The sequence below is a fragment of the Chironomus tepperi genome, unplaced genomic scaffold (assembly GCF_022539635.2).
Source record: "Chironomus tepperi strain 1889 unplaced genomic scaffold, CSIRO-AGI_Ctep_v1 contig_337, whole genome shotgun sequence".
Classification (NCBI taxonomy): Eukaryota; Metazoa; Arthropoda; class Insecta; order Diptera; family Chironomidae; genus Chironomus; species Chironomus tepperi.
In genome coordinates this window covers 4,175,019-4,198,003 of record NW_027226459.1, presented here as the reverse complement: position 1 = coordinate 4,198,003, position 22,985 = coordinate 4,175,019, and the positions used below count along the sequence as shown (strand labels likewise).

General features: G+C 32.7%; 2 protein-coding genes across 5 annotated transcripts; one reads left to right on the top strand and one right to left on the bottom strand.

Moving 5' to 3' along the window:
* Positions 1–869: 869 nt before the first annotated feature.
* On the top strand, positions 870–5,981 carry CCAP (Crustacean cardioactive peptide). Its single transcript, XM_070644387.1, has 3 exons — positions 870–930; positions 4,138–4,256; positions 4,746–5,981. Exons 2-3 carry the CDS (start codon positions 4,167–4,169, stop codon positions 5,070–5,072), a joined length of 417 nt encoding a protein of 138 aa, XP_070500488.1. The 5' UTR covers positions 870–930; positions 4,138–4,166; the 3' UTR covers positions 5,073–5,981.
* A 3,156-nt stretch (positions 5,982–9,137) lies between these two features.
* On the bottom strand, positions 9,138–21,704 carry qtc (quick-to-court). 4 transcript variants are annotated; one of them, XM_070644482.1, is made up of 7 exons: positions 21,576–21,704; positions 14,655–15,117; positions 13,615–14,372; positions 13,332–13,548; positions 12,931–13,146; positions 11,886–11,972; positions 9,138–10,103 (listed from the first exon to the last, which is right to left on the bottom strand). In XM_070644482.1, exons 2-7 carry the CDS (start codon positions 15,030–15,032, stop codon positions 9,900–9,902), a joined length of 1,860 nt encoding a protein of 619 aa, XP_070500583.1. In that variant the 5' UTR covers positions 15,033–15,117; positions 21,576–21,704; the 3' UTR covers positions 9,138–9,899. The 4 variants fall into 4 exon arrangements, with proteins under 4 accessions (XP_070500583.1, XP_070500581.1, XP_070500582.1 ...); XM_070644480.1 differs by having other exon boundaries at positions 21,453–21,673; XM_070644481.1 differs by lacking the exon at positions 21,576–21,704 and adding an exon at positions 18,627–18,984.
* Positions 21,705–22,985: the final 1,281 nt, after the last annotated feature.

Sequence of the window (22,985 nt, the reverse complement as noted above, 5' to 3'; positions counted from 1 at the left end):
GACACAGAACAGTGATGTATTTTGTTTTAACCCAGGTTCCGCATATGAGCATGGATACAGCAAGTAAGATCAGACTCAGATTCTTAGTAGTGAGTCAAATTGGACCTTTGTTCCATGTGTTCCTTATGTTATATGAAGCTTCCTTAATTCTTTCAATATCTATTTTGAATAATATCGAATTATCGTACATCCTCTTGACAGGGGCGTAGACAAGAGGGTTGACCTCCAAACTCTCTATCCCTGAATAGGCCCTTGTCTCTTGTTAACTGCTGTAAGTATCGCAAGCCAATGATTAGCTAAATATTCGAGTAAGTTCCTAGATTTTTGTAAATTATTGACTAATTCACCTCATTATACAGCCTCCCACTTACACCTTACCCCTAGTATCATTAACAAAACATTTCCATGTACCTCACCATTATGTCCAACATTATATTTTATAGTAAATACCAGGGTAAATACATTATTGTTGACATCTTCATCGACACTCTCTGTTGCCCTTTAAAGAAATCAGCATACATTTATAATCAAAAAGTCATAAGCAGCAATTTTTTCTTAATTTTCTAACATTACGCGCTACACAGAAACCGCATTTTTCATTTACATCTTAAGTGCCAGTAATATTGACAGCCTATCACGTCGCGATGGCGACTTCTAACTGTAGAAAAAAAAATCCAATGAACCAACTCCAACATAATTTCGAGCACTGACTATGTTGGAATTATGTGCACATGATTTTTATGTATCGCTACTTTTTATGGCAAGAAGTGAGAAAAATTATTCTGAATGAACAGCATGATGTCCTACTGGTGCTGGATGTATTAACAATATAAAAGGGAGTCATGGATGCGGATTGATCTCAGTCGATTGATAAGGCTTGATTTGAATTGTTATAGTGCGAGAAAAAGTTATTGTAAGGAAATTTGGAAGGTGTGAAATTTTGGTGACTTTTAAGGGTGTTCGGATTAAGGTTGTGAGACAGTTGAAGGCACATCAAGTGCTAATTAAGGAAGAATTGTCGGATATTCAGTGAAGTTCCAATTTTGAACCATTTTGGCTCTCTAATGAGTCTTCCTTATTAAAAACTAGTGGAAATTTCAAGTCCATTCAGGATAGATCATAACAAAGCATTCTAAACACATGCATGCACTCATCCTGGCAAATATCGTGACTCCAGCTAATAAAAATCAAAACTTTATCTATCATATCAGATATATTGCAGCAGATCTATTTGCTAATTTTAGATTCACTTTTAATAACTATATTTTTTAAATCCACGGGTTAAAACACGTTTGAATGAGCACATGATAATACTTACTTCTGATCAGTTCTACACATAACATGCTGCACAATTATATACTTATATGACAAAAAATGCATTCATAATATTGCATATGCTTGATATGAATGAAAGTTTTAAGGCACATGGCATAAAGTATGGCGAAAGATGTTGCCCAGGCCAGAATCGATTAATCGATCGGAAATTCGACTAAGGTTAGCGTGACTTGGTGCAGAGCTGGATTTGAATTCGGCACTTTGTAAGAGTCATTCTGGCCTAGAACCAGATTTTGGATCGAACAATTGGCTTGCACTATTCGGGACTTGTACTGTTCCAATTGAAACGACCTTACGCTAGTGTCACTCTGACTTAGAGCTTGAAGACTATTCAATTTATATAAAGAATATATTCCATCCTTTCTACGTCGAATGTCTTTCTAGTAATTACTTCAATAGTTATTCTATCAATTAGATTAAAGTTTTCTGACTTTTCAACATTTTCTGAATTAAAAGAACTAGCAGAACCCAATTTGTTGATGGTTCTTCACACTAAAGACATCTTTTAGGACTGCCCGATAAGCAAACAACGTATAATATGTGAAAAAGTGTCGTGTCAAAAGACATGCATCTAATATCAAGCCTGATGTTACTGAATACGACTACACGTCGACCTGTACTCTAGTAGACAGAAATACGTAAGAACTACAGATCCACTGAACATTAACCACTCAGGATGAACAATAGTTTCGCAATGTTTTACGCCTTCTACCTTAGATTCCTGACAGTTCTACTAACTATAGCTCAATCAATGAAAAGTTCTAATTCGAATTTCATTCATATAACTTTAATATATGTTGCACAAATCAGTTCCATCTTATAAATATATGTATTTATATCCAATGATATAATTGATTTATATCCATAGAGTTTTCTAGAAATTCCTTTTTACATAATTCCTTGAACACAATAGTTGATGTAGTGTTATTAATTCAAATGACAATGAAGAAAGCTTCGCAATTCCTTAACGAATATATCATAAGTTTCATAATATTATGCATTACACTTGGCATTAAGTAAGCAATTAGCAAGAAGGAAGCTTAATTTTCTTGCAGTCGTTGCATCAGTTCTTGAATTTCTTAATAAAGTTATGTAAATATTGAGCTAATTATAAACTTGGCACTTAGTAATAGCTGCTTAAAAGAACTTAAATTGGTGCTTCTGGTCTGTTCTTAGCCTAGCTTTAAATTGAAAATCAAACAAATTTCCACATTTCCCAACACACTTTTTTATTACTATCGTTAATCCAGAAACACACTTTTTCTCTCAAGTTCATGTTCCACAATGCAATCCACAAAGTATCGGCTTAATAGAGTAGTAATCAAATGGACCACCCATGGATGTGTTAAAAGTGTTCTGGTGTTCACATGTTGATACAATATAACATGTGATATTATGCTTTTTATTATAGTTTTTTCCCATGTTCCAATTGCTATTAAGTTTCTTATTTTTTTCGTAGGAAATTCCTTGATTTTTATAAGATGTTGGGGATGTTGGGTGAAATTTGAGTGACAAAAAGTTGAAATTTGATGTTTCCGTTTTGATAAATTGTGTGCCTGGTTCTAAGAAGATCTCAGAACTAGAACTGAATAGAAAAAATTGGTATAAACTCAAAAATCTAGCCACTGGCTGCCCTGAGACTCTGACTTGCTGCAGGATCCGGATTCGGACCATACCAGAGTCATGCAAGCCTTGTGACTGATATTGGATCGATTAACCAACTTTTACTAATAGAAGACATGCAACAAACATAACTAATTCTAATAAGAACAGCAAATCACATTCCGACGGCTAGATACTGCAATATCATGCCCATTGGGTGAATCTTTGACAAATTAACCACTTTTAGATATCGTGTTGGCCTTTTTGTACCAAGAAAGCTTGTCCTTTGCCTGTTTGGGATAATGTTTGTGAGATCTGTGTCTGATAATACTTCTAAAAGAGTGATATCCGGTATTGTCCGACCACTCGGCCACAGACACTTAATCTCGCCCTGGCAAATTCGCTTATGTATGTCTTGAAACCCTAAATTCCATTCTGATTAGATATCCAGTCCATTCAACATCAAATTTGACAATTAACATGAATTTAGTTGCCAAAAAATTCTAAATTCTTAGTTAAATCCATTCCTAATATTCATTAATTCCCATCAATTTCCATTAAGTCATACTCATCAACATACAGGATCACGTAATACAATTGAATAAAAACAAGCGACACAATTGAACAATAGCTTAATTTATTTAAATCACTTCTGTATCCTGCCAATCTATTGTCTCCAATTAATAAATATATATCTGCAAAATTATGAAATGGATGTCTTCAGTTTCCATCCATAAGCTCTCAAACAAAAAGCTATTTTCCACATCCTACATCATATGGGGGTATCTAATGACACATCCATAAATAGCCATAGAATAAAATGAAGTAAAAATCTTACTAGAAAATGTAATCATCAATTCTATATTACCTATTATATAATTCCAGACTGTATAAATCGTATGACGATCAACGTGCAATTTCTTCTGTCGAATGCAGAAAAGTGCATTGTTATGTAAAGTAATGCATGCCAAACGAATCTATATATCAATTTTTTCTTACTTTTTTCTACTTCTTCTTCTTCTTCTTTTTTATTTCCTGTACTTTTCATAAAATTGAGAGGGAAATAAATTGAATATAAATTCTATTGACAATATTGGTACATTTATCATTGTTTATCAACAGCTCACACTATCCGGACATAAATTTATTAAACGAATATTATTTACTTAATATTAACTTGTGTATAAATTATAAATTCAGGAACAAAATATTTAAAAAAATCTATTATAATGGGAAAAATGCAAGCATTTGTCTTCTTTGTCGTCATTGCCTTTGTTGGACTTATGGAAATCGTTGACTGTGGAGTTTTGAGTGATAGAGTAAGTATCTTGTGGACAGTGAAATAATTTTGTGGATTTTTTTGGTGAAAATTCCGGAATTTTCGGAGATTTAAATGCCTTTTTTGGATATTAAGCAGTGGTGGGCAACCTCATGTTTTTTGGGGCAAACCATGGTTGTAAGCCTTGACCGAGCAGCACTTGATTTACAGTTCAAGGCATTTCCAAACATTTTTAGTGACGCACTAGTGTGCTGCAGCATAGGTGACCCATAAATGATCCAAAGCCTCAAAAAAGATCAAATTTCGGTATTTTTAATGCCAAACAATTCAATAAAAATTCAGAAATTTGATCTGAGCTGTAATAAAGAAAGATAATCATGGCTACATGATGACCACATCGTGCTGTTCCGAAGAATTGTCTGATCCATGGCAAACCCCTTAATTGCCATTCTCAAATTCAAAATTTTCACCAAATTTCCAAATTCTCATCCACCAAACTAACAAATTCCATCCTTAATCTACCTTCCAGGACCCCAGAAACTTCAACAACCAATACAACACAAATCAAGTGGACACAAACAAAGCCAAACGACCATTCTGCAATGCATTCACCGGTTGTGGACGCAAAAGATCAAATGAAGTCGTTCCACCAATTCCAATTCAATCAACATTCGATGAAAGTGACAGAATTTCTGATGTCTTAGAACTTAATTCAGAACCAGCAATTGAGAATCTTGTGAGACAAATCATGAGCGAAGCAAAAATGTTTGAAGCATTCCAGGAAGCCAACCGCGAAATGTACTTACAAAAGCTTAAACATTCAAATCGAGAACCATCCGCATATTCCATGCAATAGGATTACACAGACTATTAAACTTATTATTATTATTATTATTATTGAGCCTAGATTTATTTCATAAAGTTTAATGTATTCAAATTGAATGTCAAGTGCTGTGTATGATGGAATTCCAGCCATTTATTGAATTATAATGACAGTTAATCAGTGCACGGTGGAAAGAAAAAATGTTTAGTGAAAGTTTAAGTGACAAGCATGTCAGCATCCAAATGAATGACATTGACATGTGAATGATATGAAATATATATTGACGCATGCAATTGTCATTCTCAATTATTGATTTATGTGCACTGTATAAGTTTTTGTATGTTTTGTCCTATAATTCGATAAAATAACTAAAGATAATTTTCAGCACAGCATTTGACCTAAATCAATGTCCTTATTACAAAAAAAGAAAAAAAAAATGTCAAAATGTAGCACAAAGACAGACACAGCAAGTGACTAATTTTAATGTATGTAGAATTTCAATTTTAAGAATAAAAGTTTCCATCTCATGAATTAAATTAAGACACGACTGTTTAATACTTTCTGAGATTTTTAATTACGAGACAATCGACACTTTTGCATGACAATGATAAAGTCCTTTTAGTTCCACATAATTTAAACTTGGGGACATTAACATTATAGCATGGCTGGTAACAAATGTGATGTCTCGTGAAATGTCTCGGATATAGAAATTAATTTTGTGTTGACGTCCCTCAAAACTAATCAAGAACATAAAGCCTTTTTCCATGGTTTCTTGATATAAAAAATACTATAATTAAAGAGATTTATGAGAGACATATATTAATAATTTAGCAACAAAAGCATCTATTTGAGCTCCATTGTATGATGATGTTATATGTAAATTATAATGAGCAGATTATAAAAAAAAAGCAAATTTCAATAAAAAATATCAAAAAATTTAAATTCCTGTTTAATCTTTTTTGCAATTTGTTTAAATAGTTTTCAGGCTGAAGTGCACTTGACTCGGCTAAATTGGTGGAAATTTTTACAAATTTTCGAAGAAAATTTCCGAAAATAATCAAGTTTACCTAAAACTTTCTATGACTCTTGAACGAATTTTGAATGATTTCTCAGCACTTATTGATGTACTTCATTACTGGACCTTGTTTTTTAAATGCATTTTAACCTTGCTGGATCTTGTTTTTTAAATGTGGAAACCTTACTGGAACTTCGGAGACAAGCTTGTTTTTTAAAAGTTTACTGGAGTTATCCTGTTCTTGATACTGATCCTTCCTGTGAGTTTTCATCTTGTTTTTTTATATGTTTTGAATATTTGTTTTTAAAGCAACTTTCGTGGAACAGACCCGAAGAGCACTTAAAATAGATATTGTATTGCCGAAAATCCGGCTTCATGTCGACTTGACTGGATTTCATCGAATCTAGTCTTCACCAACAATTTTAACAATTTCTACGCTGTGTGGCTTCCTGGAGATTGGGATCGCAGTGCTAATTGGCTTTAGTTTTGAACTTTTAATCTCATAGCGCCTGGAATTCTATTTCAATATAATTATTATCGTGAAGTATGATCTGCCAATAGATCCTAACGACTTGGTTCTTTCCAAGAAAGTTTAGTAAAAATGTTCGCTAAATTTAGCCGAAAATTTAATTTGGGCCGAAGATGCATTTTCGCTGTTTTTGAGCTACGTCATCTCAGTTCGATCTCTGTATGTTTACCTAAAACTTTCTATGACTCTTGAACGAATTTTGAATGATTTCTCAGCACTTATTGATGTACTTCTGCTAAATACCTTGCGATTTTAGTGAAATTAAAGGAGACAAGCTTGCAAAAGTTTGAGTTATGCTGTTCTTGATACTGATCCTTCCTGTGAGTTCCCATCAATGTGTTTTGAATATTTATTTCAAATATCGTGGAACAGGCCCGAAGAGCACTTAAAAAAGATATTGCCGAAAATCTGGCTTTATGTGGACTTGGTCAGACTTCATCGAATCTAGTCTAGACCGATAATTTTAACAATTTCTACGCTGTGTGTCTTCCTGGAGAATCTCCTTTAGCTTTTGTTTTGAAAACGTTAGCGAACATCTCAATATAATTATTATCGTCCTGCTAACTTGGTGTCAAGAAAGTCTACGTCGCATTTCAGTTAAGTAAGATATTGCATGTTGAGGATGTTGAGGATCTTCTTTGAAAACGTGGAACATCATTCCAAGACAACTTCCTGGTAACTTTGTGTCAGTCTCAGTTTCATGACATTATTAAGATTCCAGAAATTATTCTAATTCCCAAGAACCTTAGAGTCAATGAATTTCCATATGAATCTCACATTCACCTGCATTCCAAGAAGCCATCTGCGTCTGAAGCATTTCCAATTTCCTCAATGTCAACGAAACCTATACTGCATAAGCAATAATTATGTAAAGACACTTGCATTTAATCAAAGTAAATGTTCAAGTTCATGTACTATTCAGTTCCATTTAACGTTTCGTAATGATAACTTCTCTTAAGAAATGCACACTTATGTCAACATGTAGCATTTGAAAAGAATTGAAATTTTCGTTACGGAATTGAAAAGTTTAAGTTCATGGAAATGTACGGATTCGTTCAAAGTTTTAGCAATAAAGCTTTGGAGGTCACTAACATTGTGTAGGACGGTAATGAAGGATGTCAAAACTGAGAATTTGTACAAGCTTTGTGATTTGGCCAGCAATAAAGTCAGATGGAAAGCCTTTTGTAGCAACCTAGGAACAAATACTCGGAGCATGGTTTCAGCAATAAGTACCTGAAACAGCATAAATAACAACACAGTCAATTTTTTCAACAGTTTTTTTATTTTTTGTCTATTTAAGTTCCAATAACAAGAATCATAAAATTAAAAATTATGCAAAAAAACCAACTTTATGTCTATAATTCATCCTTCAATCATCTCAAAAAGCTCACAGCAATCATCAGATAAAGATAATCATAAGTATATTCAGAAAAATTATGAATTTTTAAGGAATTAAGTACAGAGCAGTAGCAATAGCAATTTCTAGACAATCTAAAGACCCGTGTGTACTGCCATAAGTATTTATAAGGTAACGAACAGCGCGTTAGCAAAATAAATAAAAAATATATGATAATTTAATGCCAATTTTATGCTTTTCAGTTCCGAAACACTCATTATGGTTTCCATTTCAATTCGTCAATTTTTGTTAAGGTAGTCATTCAAGGCAATTTATTGGTTTTAATTCGTTCTCAATACGCTTCCAAAATATATTAAAGGATTTTTATTATTATTGAGATTTTTGGGAGTTGGTAATTATGGAGGAGGAAGTGGAGGAAAATGGTAACATTAGAAAGGAGCCTGTGTTGTGTGAGCAGAGTGGAATCTGGGATATTGAGCCATATAAAGGCGAATCTGCAATGAATTTGAGACCGAGTTGTCAGGCAACAGATAAGATATCAGTATCACTCTTTTGCGAGTATGTGAGTTCGATTCCCAACAGAAACCAAGCCTCTCAATCATTAAGTATAGAGAGCTGTCAATATAACAAGATCTACTCCAGTGCTCACGTCATTAAAGAGCCCAAACTGCACAACCTGATCGCTAGGACACTTGTTCGTCTTCGTGTTGATAAAACGACGTAAAGATGACATAATAGGCACCAAGACGGCTGTTTTCAGTCGATTTTTACAGCTTAAAATGAAATTTACCGCATTGTGCTGTTGAATTGTTGACTAAACTAGATAGTATTGAATCATTGCTACCTTAATTACCAACTCCATCTTAGGTCTAAATTATACAAATGGAAATTGGCAATATCAATTAATTGTTGGAATAAATAAGTTCAGAAAAAGCCAGCGATGATAGTACCAGTTTACCAAGGTTACCGTTCAAATTATCCATGGTAACAGATTTTTAACGAATTTTTTAAAAATTCATATATTAAGTTTCGAAGGGTAAAAAAGTATCATTGGATTTTGTTTAAATTTGTTGGAAAGTGTTTTAAAATAACATATATTGAGGATATTTCCAAAAGAATTTTTAGACATCCAAGATTTAAATAGATAATTTTCAAAGTGTAAAACTTCACTTATATTTGGATATTTTAAGAACTACCTTAATTACCAACTCCATCTTAGGTCTACTAATTATACAAATTATAATATGCATATATGTGTCTAAAAATATGCTTGCAATATCAATCAATTGTTGGAATAAATAAGTTCATTTTATATGCAAAAAGCCTTGTCTCCTTTTCAATATTATTATTATATTATTTTGAAATATTATCGTAGTTCCATTATCCCATAAATGACAATAATTGATGGAAGGATTAAAAGGATGTAATAAAGATCTTGTTCATGTAAATTGATGACATTATGTCTGATACTCTATAAGGACTTAAGAGGATTTAATATTGTCAAATAACTGACAAATTCAGCAGTAAGCTCTGAATTATTTAAAGCTTTTAAGGGCAGTTTTGTTATTTATTCAGACACTTTGTTGTATTATGTCTGTCCAGTCAGACAAAAGGAGATTACGAACTGTACCCGAATAGACGTCTATGTCTAGTTCAAGGATGACAATCACATTAGTCACATTAGTGGACATTAGTCATTCTTAGAGCTAGACATTCAGTTATATATCAACTCAGGGTATCTAGCGTGAATTGGCTTATTTCTAGGTGACCATAGGCCACCATACCCTCAAGCTACACTCGTATTACACATTACTATAGCACCCACAAGATGTGATCTTCATATCCAATCAAATCACTTCCATCAATTAATTATCGTGAGATTTCCTGTTTATAAATTATTATATTTTAAATAAATTTTGACTCTACTATAATTTTTTGTATCTATATTTTAACTCTACTTTAAGAATTTCTTGCTCGGGCAATAAACTCCTTTTCCTTTTCAGTAAATCCGAGGATGCTCTCAATAGCCTGCAAATGTCCTTGCGTATTCTCCTTGTCTGTTAAGAAATAGTATATAGCTGACTTCAAAAATTGAAGTGTTATTTCGGGATCGACACGCGATGGCTTTGTCTCGTGAGCGTCAACAAGTCGCTTATACATTGTCTGCAAAAAGGGAGATGAATATGATTTTTATAGACTATTTTTTAAGGCATAAAATGACTTCAGTTATGATAATTTTCATCATAAATGACATTCCAATTGTAAATAATGAAAATTTGTAGGAAAAAATCTCTAAGAAACTTAAGAATTTAGTGAACTCTTAGACAATTTTGACTACAAATTATAATGATTTAAATTAGGGTTTCTGACAGCGGTTAATCGTTAACAGCATAAAAGCGGTTTTTACATAAAAATTTATTGAAAAATTAACCACTGTTGAAAGCATTTTTAAATTAACAGCTTTAAATAAAAAATTTTTTAAATTTAAATAAAAAAGTTTTAATTTCTTTCTGAAATATATCCTTTTATGTAAGAAATTGTAAAAAAAAATTAAGCTAGAATTAATTTGAGAAACTTTTGAAAAATCTCGCCATTGTCGTAAATTTAATTGCAACTTCCGTCCTGCTTGTCTTGACAAATTTCATTTCAAATTGCTGCTGTGCTTGTGTTCTTAACTTTTGCAAATTTTTGAGTAAAATTAACAGCATTGTTTTCAAATAAATCATCAAACGCCTTTATGTCTATGAATTTTGAATAGTTTAATCATTAAAAGTTGTTCTTTTTCATTTATTTTGGTTAATTTCTTGACATTTGTAAGTTTAAGCAAACCTAATTCAAATTTATGAGGTAAATAAAAAAAAAATATATCAATAAAAGCTCATTAAAATAGTTAAAAAAAATCAATAACCGCTGTTAACAGCTGTTTTGAGTTTTTCCATACAACATGACAGCAGTTAACAGAAAAATCGCGGTTAATCAGAAACCCTAGTTTTAATGATAGATTGTAATAGTGAGTGTGAAAAACATAAATTATGTAGTTTAGATCTTATGCAAACAGAGAAACACAAAATATTATATTGGATAGTCAGTGGTGTTCAAATTAGAATTGAAATTAGCAAGGAGGATTCATCTTTCCTAAGGATGAACTCGAATTTGATTTGACGTGATTGTGATGAATTTGTGATTTGCTATGCTAGTGTCTGTAAGTTTATTTATATCAAATGATCACGAAAGTGACATACATTGAGTCATAAAAAATTAGGAAGAAATCACTGAAATCTATGACTAGTTAAAGAACCAGTCTTTCATTAGCACCAAATGAAAGCCACCCATGTTTGGTGTCCATTTGGCTCCCAAAAATAGGCGACTTCCATTAGATATTAATAAAAGAGGTTTATTGGAGCTTTTAAAGAGTCTTGTTGAAGCCTTGTTCATTTGCGTCGCTCGGGCTTGTAGGAATGGCTACCAAGTAGTTGCCACTGTCACTCGGACGAATTCAATTGCACCCCAAGGTCTGTGCTTCGCAAAATGTTTTGATTGGACAAAAATAAGTTAAAGCTAGTTGCAGTCAAGTTAATGTCCAGATCTAGCAGTGTTGTGTCCACTCAAGAACGGTCTAGACTATTCATCCTAGTGTAGATATTTGAATTAGTTAAGCAATTTATATGTTAATAACCTCACACCTCATTATTAATAATTTGAACACCACTGCATCCTTAAACATATAATTAATGATATATAATGTGATGTAATGTTCAATGTGTACTCTTAAAACCAAAAAAAATCATTTCCAACTAAAACTATCAAGTTTTTGCGACGGAAAATGTCCAACTCAAAACAAAAAATCAAAGAGCAAGTTTGTAAAAAATCAAATTTTTCTTGAAGGAAACAAAATTGAGTGAAAAAAAAATCGTCTTTTTTGTTTCTATATCCAAAAGCATTTACCTTTCTCGCGCCAAGCAACCAAAGTGAAATTGCTTCTTTCGCACTCAGCAATGAGTCATTTCCAGTCGCTAGACTATAATGTTCATCCTAAATTATAAAATTTTATTTTTTTTATATATATCATATTTATTATATCACTTCTTCATCATGTTTACGGGCAAATAAAATGGCAAGAAAAAGAAGAAAAAAAAATCTCAAAGAAAGAAAAAATTTGTTAACAAAAATTAAGTTTTTTAAGGAAAAATAGTCCAGCTGGTGTGGTTATAATGTGCCATGAATTTAAAATGATAATGTTGTTATGTACAATGTGAATTGCAAGCATCTTAAAGATCATTCGTATGGTTAGTATTGCATGCTGTTATTTGAGTAGTATTGTTTCGCATGCATGCGGAATGTTAAATACATGCGGACTGAATGTTTTTTGGTTGTCATGCTGTTTTTGGAGTGGATAGGTATGGAAATTACGTTTTAGACTGGCAAACCCTTCGGTAATTTGGGTAAAACCTTTATGGTATAAGTATTAAACGTATAGCATGCATATTAAGCATGGCAAGTTAATTTGATAGCACAAATCGGTAAATCAATCAAAAATCCAGTCCCAAGACTGCGAGACTCTAACTTGATTCCAATTTTAAATTCAGCTCCATGATAGAGTCACGCAAGCTTGATGCCCGATTTTGGATCAATTCAACTGACTTGTGCTGTTCTGATACAAAACGTCAATCTCATAACAAGACATAAGATGGACTTAATCTTAGCCTGTTGTACTCAACTTAGCATTATTAATAAAATTAATATAATTAATCATCAAACTACATCCCTAACAAGCTGTAACTGATATAATCTTTAAGATACCGCAATTCTTATGGCAGAAAAAGTACAAAAAGCTCTCAATTTTTAGCAGAACAAAAATGACACTAAGCTAAGATATCATTGCCAAATTTTCATCAACCACAGCATTTGCATTGCAGCATAAAAAACTTGGCAAGCATCCAAACTACAAAAAGCTACATTCTATAAAAAAAGACAAATTTCATCAACTTACGCGTAAATTTTCCAATTCATCCTGAGTCACTTGCAATTGATGCATTAATTCAGGCACAGAGATTCTTGCAACAGCCGTTGATGTGCTGGGTCCAGCTTGCTCTTGATCCTTTGCATACATATGTAAATACATTTTATTTGATTTATCCTCCTGTTCGGTAAATTTCTGTTGAAGCAATTCAAGTTCACGTTCCAATTCACGAATGCGTTCTTTTGCCTGTCATTTTGTGTATGCATGCAATATGAACGAATATTAACAAAAATTTATATTTAAGGAACAAAAAGGAATTGCATAATGAAGAAAAAGAATGTAGGAAAAGGAAGAAGGAAATCCAACAATTAGTATTCCGGATTATGAGACCAACAGAAAAATTTAAAATTAAAGTTTGAGGAATCACTAACTTGCTCGTAGTCGGGCATCAAGTCACAATAACGTGAATTGCATTCATTCAGACGCTGTAAAAGCGCCTCAACGCGATTATTATTCGTACGCTTTTCTTCGCTGAGTTCATTATCATGTTGCTTGATAAGTTCCTCAATCTTTTCCTCGTACATTTGAACTAATCGTTGACGTTCGGAGTCTATGTGAACTGGCTCATCATCTTCATTGCCAACAGCACTAAAATGACAAAAGAATCTCATTAGTACCAGCTGGAACTAACAAATTTCAAGCTGCATCACTCACCGATCTTGGGTATTCGCATAAGAATCCTTTGAATGAATTGATGATGTCGTAATATCCTCAAAATGTCCTGAATCAGCAAACGAGCTTTGCATCTCTGAACTACATAACTTATCAATAAATTGCACCTGATGTATGCTATGATGCAATGGTGTACGACTAACATGACGTGGACTTGACTTAAAGGCATCATCAACCATGTCTACCATAGGAGACGCTATCTCTGATGCTGGTGTTTGCAATTCATTTGTTGTATTCTCACGTACAGTCGGGACGGATGCACAATCACTTGATTTTGAACATTCCTCGGGTGAACTTAGTGATGCCTTAAAAAGTCTCAATTCAACAACTTCTTTTGTTAATTTTAAAATTTCACTATCTTTTCGTTCTAAATCAGCCTTTGCAATTGCCAAGAGATCCTTTAGCCTTCTAATATGTCGATGTGCACGCTGTGTTGGCGTTAAATATTCATCGCCACATTTATCAGCAAAACTCGAACAATGTACAACATATTTCATCTTACGTCCACTAAATGTCGTACCATTTCTAGCAAAATATGGATGTTCACAATTTGATGATGCCATTGACGAGTAGCTACTCATCGAATCAAGATCATCATCCATACAAACACGATCTGGTGTAACAGGCGGTGTTTTTGGACTATTTGTAGACTTTATATAACGTGTACCATTGGGCGTTTTCGGTGTTTGTGGTGTTCTTGGAGAGCGTGCAGTATTGACAGGTCCGTTGAGGTTTAGTGTCTAAAAAACAAGAAGAAAATATTGAATTACAAATTGTTATTCACACCTACATACTACTCGTAGTTGTTCTCCTTTCTGTGACATACAAAATAGTACAGAAAAAAATCAATAACTCAGTATCTTCTTATTCCTGCATACGGAAAGAGTTTCCGCAAGATTGATTATATAACATTTAACACACCTACATGATGATATATTGCCAATAAGCACGATACTGGCAATTATCCAAATGTCAAAATATTGAATTTTTCTAAAGGACATTTTAAAATGTCAACAACTCACCATTCCTCGATCATTTTTCGTGAAGCTATTACGTCTCAAATCACCATTCATATGTTTACTATTTACAGCACGATCAATCTCATCTGTACCACCTGAATCAACATTATTTGAATCTGATTTTGTATCCATCGTGAAGCTGCCACGTCTAATTCTTTCTAAATTTAATTTTAAATGCTCTTTATCATCAGCTCTCGAAAAAACTTTGTTATGCTGCTTCAATGTCGTTTCGTTCAACTGATTGAGTAAACAGTTAGGACGCATGCGCATGCTATATGTCCTGTGAAATGGTATCGGAGAGCGAGAGATGACGGGAATGCGACTAAATTCACTGTCTGCATATCGTCTCTGTAAAATTGGTGTTGAGGGTTTCGATGACATTGTTGTTGTAGGATTTTTATGTTGTTTATGTAATAAGAAGGGAGAATTTCCTCTTCATATGATTATTACTGCAACCGTCGGCAGTCTAGAAAGAGAGGGGAGATAAGAATTTTTAGTAAACAGATGTACAGGAACACGTGGTTCTTCTTTTTGCTGAGATTTCTTATTATTTTTTAATTTTTATGAGTTTTTTTCCCATTACTTCCGATGCTGTTCATTAATTAAACCACAAAGTAATTCAAATCATAATATTCCGATTCCAATTAGTGCTTCTTTAATTCTTTATTTTGTTCTTTGTTCCGTAATTTAAATCATTACTGACTCTTCTTGTTCTCTATTATGAACTTGGGCTACATTCAACTATATATAATTACCATTATGAATTATTCACAAAAGATATTAACTATATTTAGTGTTTGTCCGAACTATGTGGTGCAATGAATTTGCGTGTATGAAAATTTCATAAAGGTAGAAATCGATTAGCATTTTCATGGGCATATCCAGACAAATTTCTACGAAATTATTTATTTCCTTTGTTATTTATTATTAATTTTTTGAATATATTTAGGTATGAAGTCTTGTAGGTTTGCAAAAAAAGAAGAAATCAAGGACGGAAATCGACCTTCTTGAGGTCAGAGTCATTCGGAGGCCAAATGACGTCCATATGGCTGCCAAATGGAGGTGGCTTCGGATAATGATAAAATAGATTTTGTGGAGTCTTTTAAGCTCCACGATGGAGCTTTCTTATTTGTGTCACTTGAGATTAGATAAATTCCGAGCTGTATATTGTGACTAACAGCATTTTACGACATAAAGGAGAGTCGCAATCACCCATCATTAGCTAAGTTTTCCTGGTGCTGAGACCGAGACTTAGACTTCCTGGATAGTTTTGGACTTGGGAATTTGTCGAGATCGAGACTACAGGGAACCTTACTGCTAGCCCAGCGATGTATCGACGCCCTAACAAACACGTTGTGTTGTTCATTAATGAGGCCACATATAGCTACTCAAACACTGATCTAATTCACATATATTTGCATTTAAATCACCTGCATAACGACTATTATTCATGCCAATCCATTAAATGCATTATCCACTTATCACATCCAGCATAAAAACATCAAAAGTCATAAAAAGTGTAAGCACCTCTGACTGTTATTATCATTGAGCCAACTCATATGAGGGGAAATACCAAAAGAAATGAAAATTATTTCTTTTTTGCTTCTATTTGATTTAAATTTAGACTGCTGTTAATCGATAAATCAGTAGCATGTGCCACCTTCATAAAAAAACAGCTATTTTCATGATGGTACAATTGGCACTCTTACAGAGAAATACAATCGTGATAAAACAATCAATACCTTTCACCAACACCTTTAATTATTATTAATTGAAAATTAACTTAATTATACTTAATTGGGGTATTTTGCATAATTTGATACCTTTTAATTCAAGCTTATTTAGACGTGCCGCATTTCATTATCAAAAAAAAAAAAATCAATTGAAGCAATTTCTACAAAAATAAATTTCTTTGAAGCTTTTACTTCTCGGAATTATTTCAGTTCAGGTCAAATCAATTTTCTATTTTTCGGAACTGTCTGAAATTAAGCAGCATTCGTTATGGTTTATGGTTTTTGCACATTTTCTTTATCTTTAAATTAATGTTTTTGAAATTAAAAGTGACAGACGGTTTGCTGTTTTATGACAGGCAAATAGATAAGAAGTTTGTGGTTATAAATGAATGAAAAAAAGAAGTTTAAGCATAAGCAGACAGATTGGAGCCAGGTCAGATGCTTTTGTAACTGTTGCGATTGTTTATCTGTCTGACTGAGAGTTTTTCTTTAAGAAATTGGATTTCTGATTTTTATTTGTTTTTTTAACGAAGCAGCAATTAGCTTTGTCAGAATAAGAATCAAAAAATGCCAAATTGAGGTTTATGGGATTGTTGATTGTTGAAGGATATTGTTAATTGTCTGTATGAGAATATGAACATTAATTTAATTGGTATTTTTAATTGACTAAAGAACACTTTGGTAGATCCAGTAAATATAGAAAATCTTTTTAAACTGCATTGTGTAGCATAGATAGTGGACTAAGACGTCATTCTTACACATGAAACTCTAAGTTATGTAACAAATTTAAGAAATAGATTCGAAAATCTCAACCAAAGATCAAAATTGATTCGGATTTTATTTTAACAGTTGAACTGACTTCATTTAAAACTCGGGTCGACTTCAAACTCTGATCTCAGTAAAATATCATTAATAGCACCTGACATGAAAGACACACGGCTTGAAAAAGACGGAACACAGTGTCCTTACGTCTTAGAACAGCGTGAATCTATCATGATAGACCCAGATTCACACCGCCTGATGAACCATATCTTCCGACTTCTTCAATCCGTGTTCCTTTCAAGAGTTAAGATTGTTATTCTATCTTATTCCAGAACCATACCCCATACCAAACCAAAATTCACCACCCATAAAAAATCTCATGACTTCATACAATTAATATTATGCTTTTTAAATTATGCAAATTGAAAGATCAGATATAATAAGCTTAAGTAACATCAAACAGAAAAAATCATACTGCAACCGAAAGAAATGCAGTAATTAAGTTGTTTTATGATGCATCGATGTGTAGCGACGCAAATCTTTAATAATAAAAAAGTATTCAGATTAAAAACATTGGTAATCAGTACAGTATGGATTACAGCAATCAGATAAATCAGTTATGTGGTATGGGAAGTTTGTAATGAAGACATGAAAGAATTTCTTTTGATTTATGTGAAGGTTTGGAGTCGATTAGGTAGATGAAATGTGTCTAATTAAGCTACTGGATTCTTAAGATGTTCCCGAATACCATAAGTCGGTTAATTTATCTAAAATCCGGAACCACAGTGGCATGATCTCGGATTCAAATTGAATCAAGCTTTAAGTCAGAATTACGATAGCCTGCGATGAGATTTTTGATCGATAAATCAATTTATGCTATTTAGGATCGAATTTAAGAGAAATTATAGCACATGGTGGTCGCTAGGTTGCTGTGTTGACAGCAAGAAGTAGGAGTGTCCTGACGGCTACGTCAAATCTGATTTCGGTCCATATTCGTCAAATAAGGACCATCCATTAGTCAATTCAACTTCAGCAACTCAGATCCAACTGACACAACATCCACTTATGTCACACAATATCACACATGAAGAACTATTGCAAGTCACTCGAATTAAAAAATTCAGATCATTTCAAGTATGCGATGAAATAATTTCAAAGCATTTGACATAATTTTAGCATGCATGTATCATAACGACTCAATGTCATATCATGCCAATTCACATTACGATGTGATAATGACTACACAACCTTTTTCATTTATTTTATATTGTTAGAAATAAGAATAGCTAGCAGAAATTTCATAATATTTCATGCCAGAATATTATATCACACAAAATTTGTACTGAGCACCCATGATTATACAACTTAATTCGAACTGTACAGGCACAAAAAAAAAATAACTATTTTTTTACTGCTCCAAATAAACATTTCATCTCAATTAAGCTTAATTCGTTTCCATCGCCTAGACATTGCGACTTACTAATATCAAACATTGGGCCACAAGCAGGCAATTTCCAACTGTTTAAATTCCATGATTCGTCACTCTTTGTTATTACTTCAATTTTATATATATTTTGTATATTTTTTGCGGTTAAAAAGTCAGCATTCGACGATAATTTACATCTGACTATTTTACAGTCTGCTTCACTTGACTCACAAAAATTATCTGATTTAATTTGGCAATTCGGTTGTACAGAATAACAGAGGCATAGGTAGTCTGCGCAACGAATGAAAGGGAAATCAATGCAACGACTGCAGTTGTTGTAGAAAAATGAGTGAGTTGATGTTCTAGGTTAAGTAGGGGTTCTGATTGAGATTTTCGGATGGATTTCTGTAGAATTTTTGATTATTTTGGGTAATTTTAAGACAGATTTTAGTGTTTTGTTGATGCTATTTTGGATTTTTAGTCAGCGGTTCTGAAATTCTGCATACTTTTTGCAACACAAAAATTTGAAATTTTGACAGAATACTGAACGCTGAATATTAGGTGGTTCAATGAACCACACTTGAACTCTCCTTAGCAGTTTCACATAAAAAAGGCTTTCCCGAATTGAACTTTCTAGACCGAGATTACAAAGGAACAATCCGGAATTTAGATTCGGAATTCTCGGTCTAGAGAACCATTAATACCATGGATTTCATGGACTATACGCAAAAGATAAGAGTCTCAAAAGATAAAATCGAAATTCGAGATTTTTTAGTCATATTTATAAGATTTGCAAGAGATTGGAACTGATCAAAATTGACAACAATGTATCTTAGATGACTGAATTTCCCTACCTCTTCAACTGTTCGATTATCGATTACTAATCGATTGCCATCTGAATTTGGAGCATTATTGCTATCTAAATCTATTCAGAGCGACGCAAACTCTGCTAAGTACCTTTTAGGAATCCTCCAAAGTTCTTATATTACACCCAGTGGAAGCAGTCTATTTTGCCACCCATGTGTTGCCCGGGAGAGACATATACAGCACTCTCCCAAATCACCAGAACCCCTATACCCATACAAACAAAAAAAGAGTGCCAAAAAATGAGTATATCCATTCTATTCTATAAAAACAAGGAAATAAGAATGTCAAGGTCACGTTTTAGGGTGCTGAAATTTATTTTTGCGGTACTAGCCACGATTGTTTATGAAGCTAATGCACGTTATTAATCAATTTTCGAATTGAATTTTGTTAATGAAGGTTTCTTAATACACAATTTTCATTGATTGCATGACCTAAAAATAGTGCAATTGCATTTGAGAAATCTCTCATTTTATAAGCTGCTTGTTTTTATTGTAAATCATCTCATAACAGGCAATAAATTTTCATTTTCGTAAAAAATACAAAAAACAAAATGCAACTCTTGTTGATTTTTATCTGATTTGATTGTTAACGGAAGGAGAAAATTGTTTTGACGTTAATATCGGGAATTTAAGGTTTCCGTTCGACGAGGTTTTTCATGAAATTTATATCAAATTATGAATATTGTTTTGAATTTTAAGGGCAATTGCAATTTAATTGAATTTTATGTAGGCATGTTTGTAAAGGTTGTGTAGATAATCTGTTGATCAACATAAAACAGAGGTGGAAGTTTACTCGAGTTTGATATGAAGTCGAGTTGGTTTCTTAATACTAAATCCTGGTCGTAATAAGGACCCAGTCCCATAAAGTGTATTTAGAGATATCAAGAGCACCACTAGACGAGATATATCCGAAGACCATAAACTAGCCACAAACCCGTTAATCCAGCCCGATGTGACTTTGATTTCGTGCCGGATTCGACTTGCAGAGTTAAAACCAGCTTGGTGCCGAATTTTGGATCAATAAACCGACGTGTACTATTCTGGATAAGTAATTCGTACATTCATGAAGTTAATACTCAGCCTTTCCAATCCCTTAACTCAACTTCTAAACTGTTTTTCAATAATTTCAACTCACCAGATCAATTAAAGTACAATGCGTTTTGATAATTATGTTTTGAATATGAACTTGACTTTAGTAATGCAGTACGTAACGAAAAATTCAGTTTGGAAACAAGTTCAACACAAGCTTTACATTTATTTTTTCCAAAAACACATCCGATTCAACACTTTTCAATTAATTTTGTTAAATTAAACTTTCAAAGTTAACTATGATCAATGTTTAGAAAAAAAATTAAAGTTCAGTCTTAAAATTCAACAGATGTGCATTTCACATGCAAGCAAGAAATTAATCGAATTTTCGAGATACTCAATGAAAATTGTGTTTTCAAAGCTAGTTTAAACTGCAGTTTTTAATAAATTTATTCAAAACAGTTCCATTAACAATGATCACTGTTTACAAAGGTGTTCAGGAGATAATGAATAGCGAATGTCATCATTAATTGTCACAGCAAGTTCAATAGCATAATCATGATCTGGTAAGATGAACAGGATCCAGTAAAATTTAGTAAATATTGAAGATCCAGCAAGTAATTTGTCAAATATAAACAAAATATCAAGTACCAAATCCAGAAAAATAGTCTTCAGACCCTTGAAATCATAATAAATGCACAATATTTACACAGATTAAAGAAACAGCTTTAAATTCTCAAGTGTCGGGAAAGTAAAAATAAATAAATAAGCTTGTCGTGACACTTTTTTTTCCTTATCAGTTTGCGTATACTATACAGGAGACCTACTTCAGCTGATAAGACAAAGAATTACAAAATTTAAATGAAAAAATCCCGAAAATAGTGAGACTTAATTCATAATAAAGTCTACGTAGACAATATGCAGGAACAGAATATTATGTTTGGCACTAAACAGAACACAGCTGAAGAATTTATAAAATTTTCACCTTTAATTCGCGATTTTCAAAGTCCAACTGCATAAAATGTCTTATTCCTTATCAATAAATCACACAAAATCAATTTCCACAACAACTGCAATAGCTTAATGTCTATTAAATTTCTTATCGTACTTTTTACGAGGTATTTTTTTCTTAGTTCTGCTTATTTTTTTAATGTAAAATTTATATTAAAACTCGCGGAGTTCCCGTACTAACAGCGTGGCACGAAAATGAAGTCTGAAAAGTAACTGAGGCTACAGCTGTGTATTTTTTCATGAAAACAAAATAGAAAAAAGAATCGGTATCAACGTTTTAACCGTTTTGAATGATATGTATGAGTAATAATGAAATAATACACGTGTATTGTTAATTTGCCGAAATAATAAAGAGAAAAATACTTTTCATGTGCAATGATTTTGATACAATTAAGACTTTGTAGTTTGTAACGAATTTGTGTTGTGGATTTGGGAAAAACTGTTGAAAATTGATTTGATTTTGGTTAAAAATACAGGAAAAAATGATAATTTGGATTTTGGATGTGAATTCTGTGGTTCTTGTTCATTTTATATTAGAATTTACCTTCCTACACAGGCTCATTCACAAGTTTAGATACTCAATCTCCTTAATGTACGAAATAAAGCTTAAATTAGAGCCAGAGCTCGAAGGAGACTCAGATTTCGTATGTAAAAGTCGACTTGACATCATATAAAATTTGAATAGACTTCAAGCTCTGATTAGAGCTTTAGGCAACGTAGAATTAAGGAACAAGTCAGTAACCAAACTCTACATTGGTATTTTGACGATTATAACTGTGTAAATGTAATTAAGAACTCCTTAAGGACTTTAAATCTTCACAAATGATGTTTATTCTTCGAAGTTCAAAAACAGACTCAACATTTGTACGAAAAGGGGCTTTCAACTATGTACAATAAATATTATTCAAATCTCAAATGAACGTTACAACAGATGTTGATTATCTAGATCGAAGTATTGCTATATTCGTGCAGACAGTTTGGTCAAATAAGCATAATTCCACATTTTATCCCCAAATCCCATCAAAATTACCAACAATTTTCCCTAACCTCATCTCACTGCCAAATTCAATACTTAAGCCGATTATTTGACTACTTATTCCACAAACTAATGCATGATTTACAGTCCATTAGAATGAATAGAATAGTTGTATTGCATAAATAATTGATTTTAACACTTCATTTTATGCTGTTATATTTATTTTGTGATTAACTCAGAAAATTGATTGAATGACTTGAGACAATGGAGATTATGTGGTGGCTAAGAATGAAACAATTGAGTTAGAGGCTTAGATTACTGAAATTTTTTGAGGCTTTTTTCATGAATAATGCCTACCGCATTTGACCTGAAATGATTTGTACAAAATTATTATTGATGTAATCTGAATTGAAGTAGCCGTTGATGCTGTTAAATTGATTTTTAATTATCTCGATGGGTATTTTCTTTTTTGGATCATGTAACATCTGGGAGAGAAATGTAATTGTTGAAATGTTATAGTTGCATACTTAC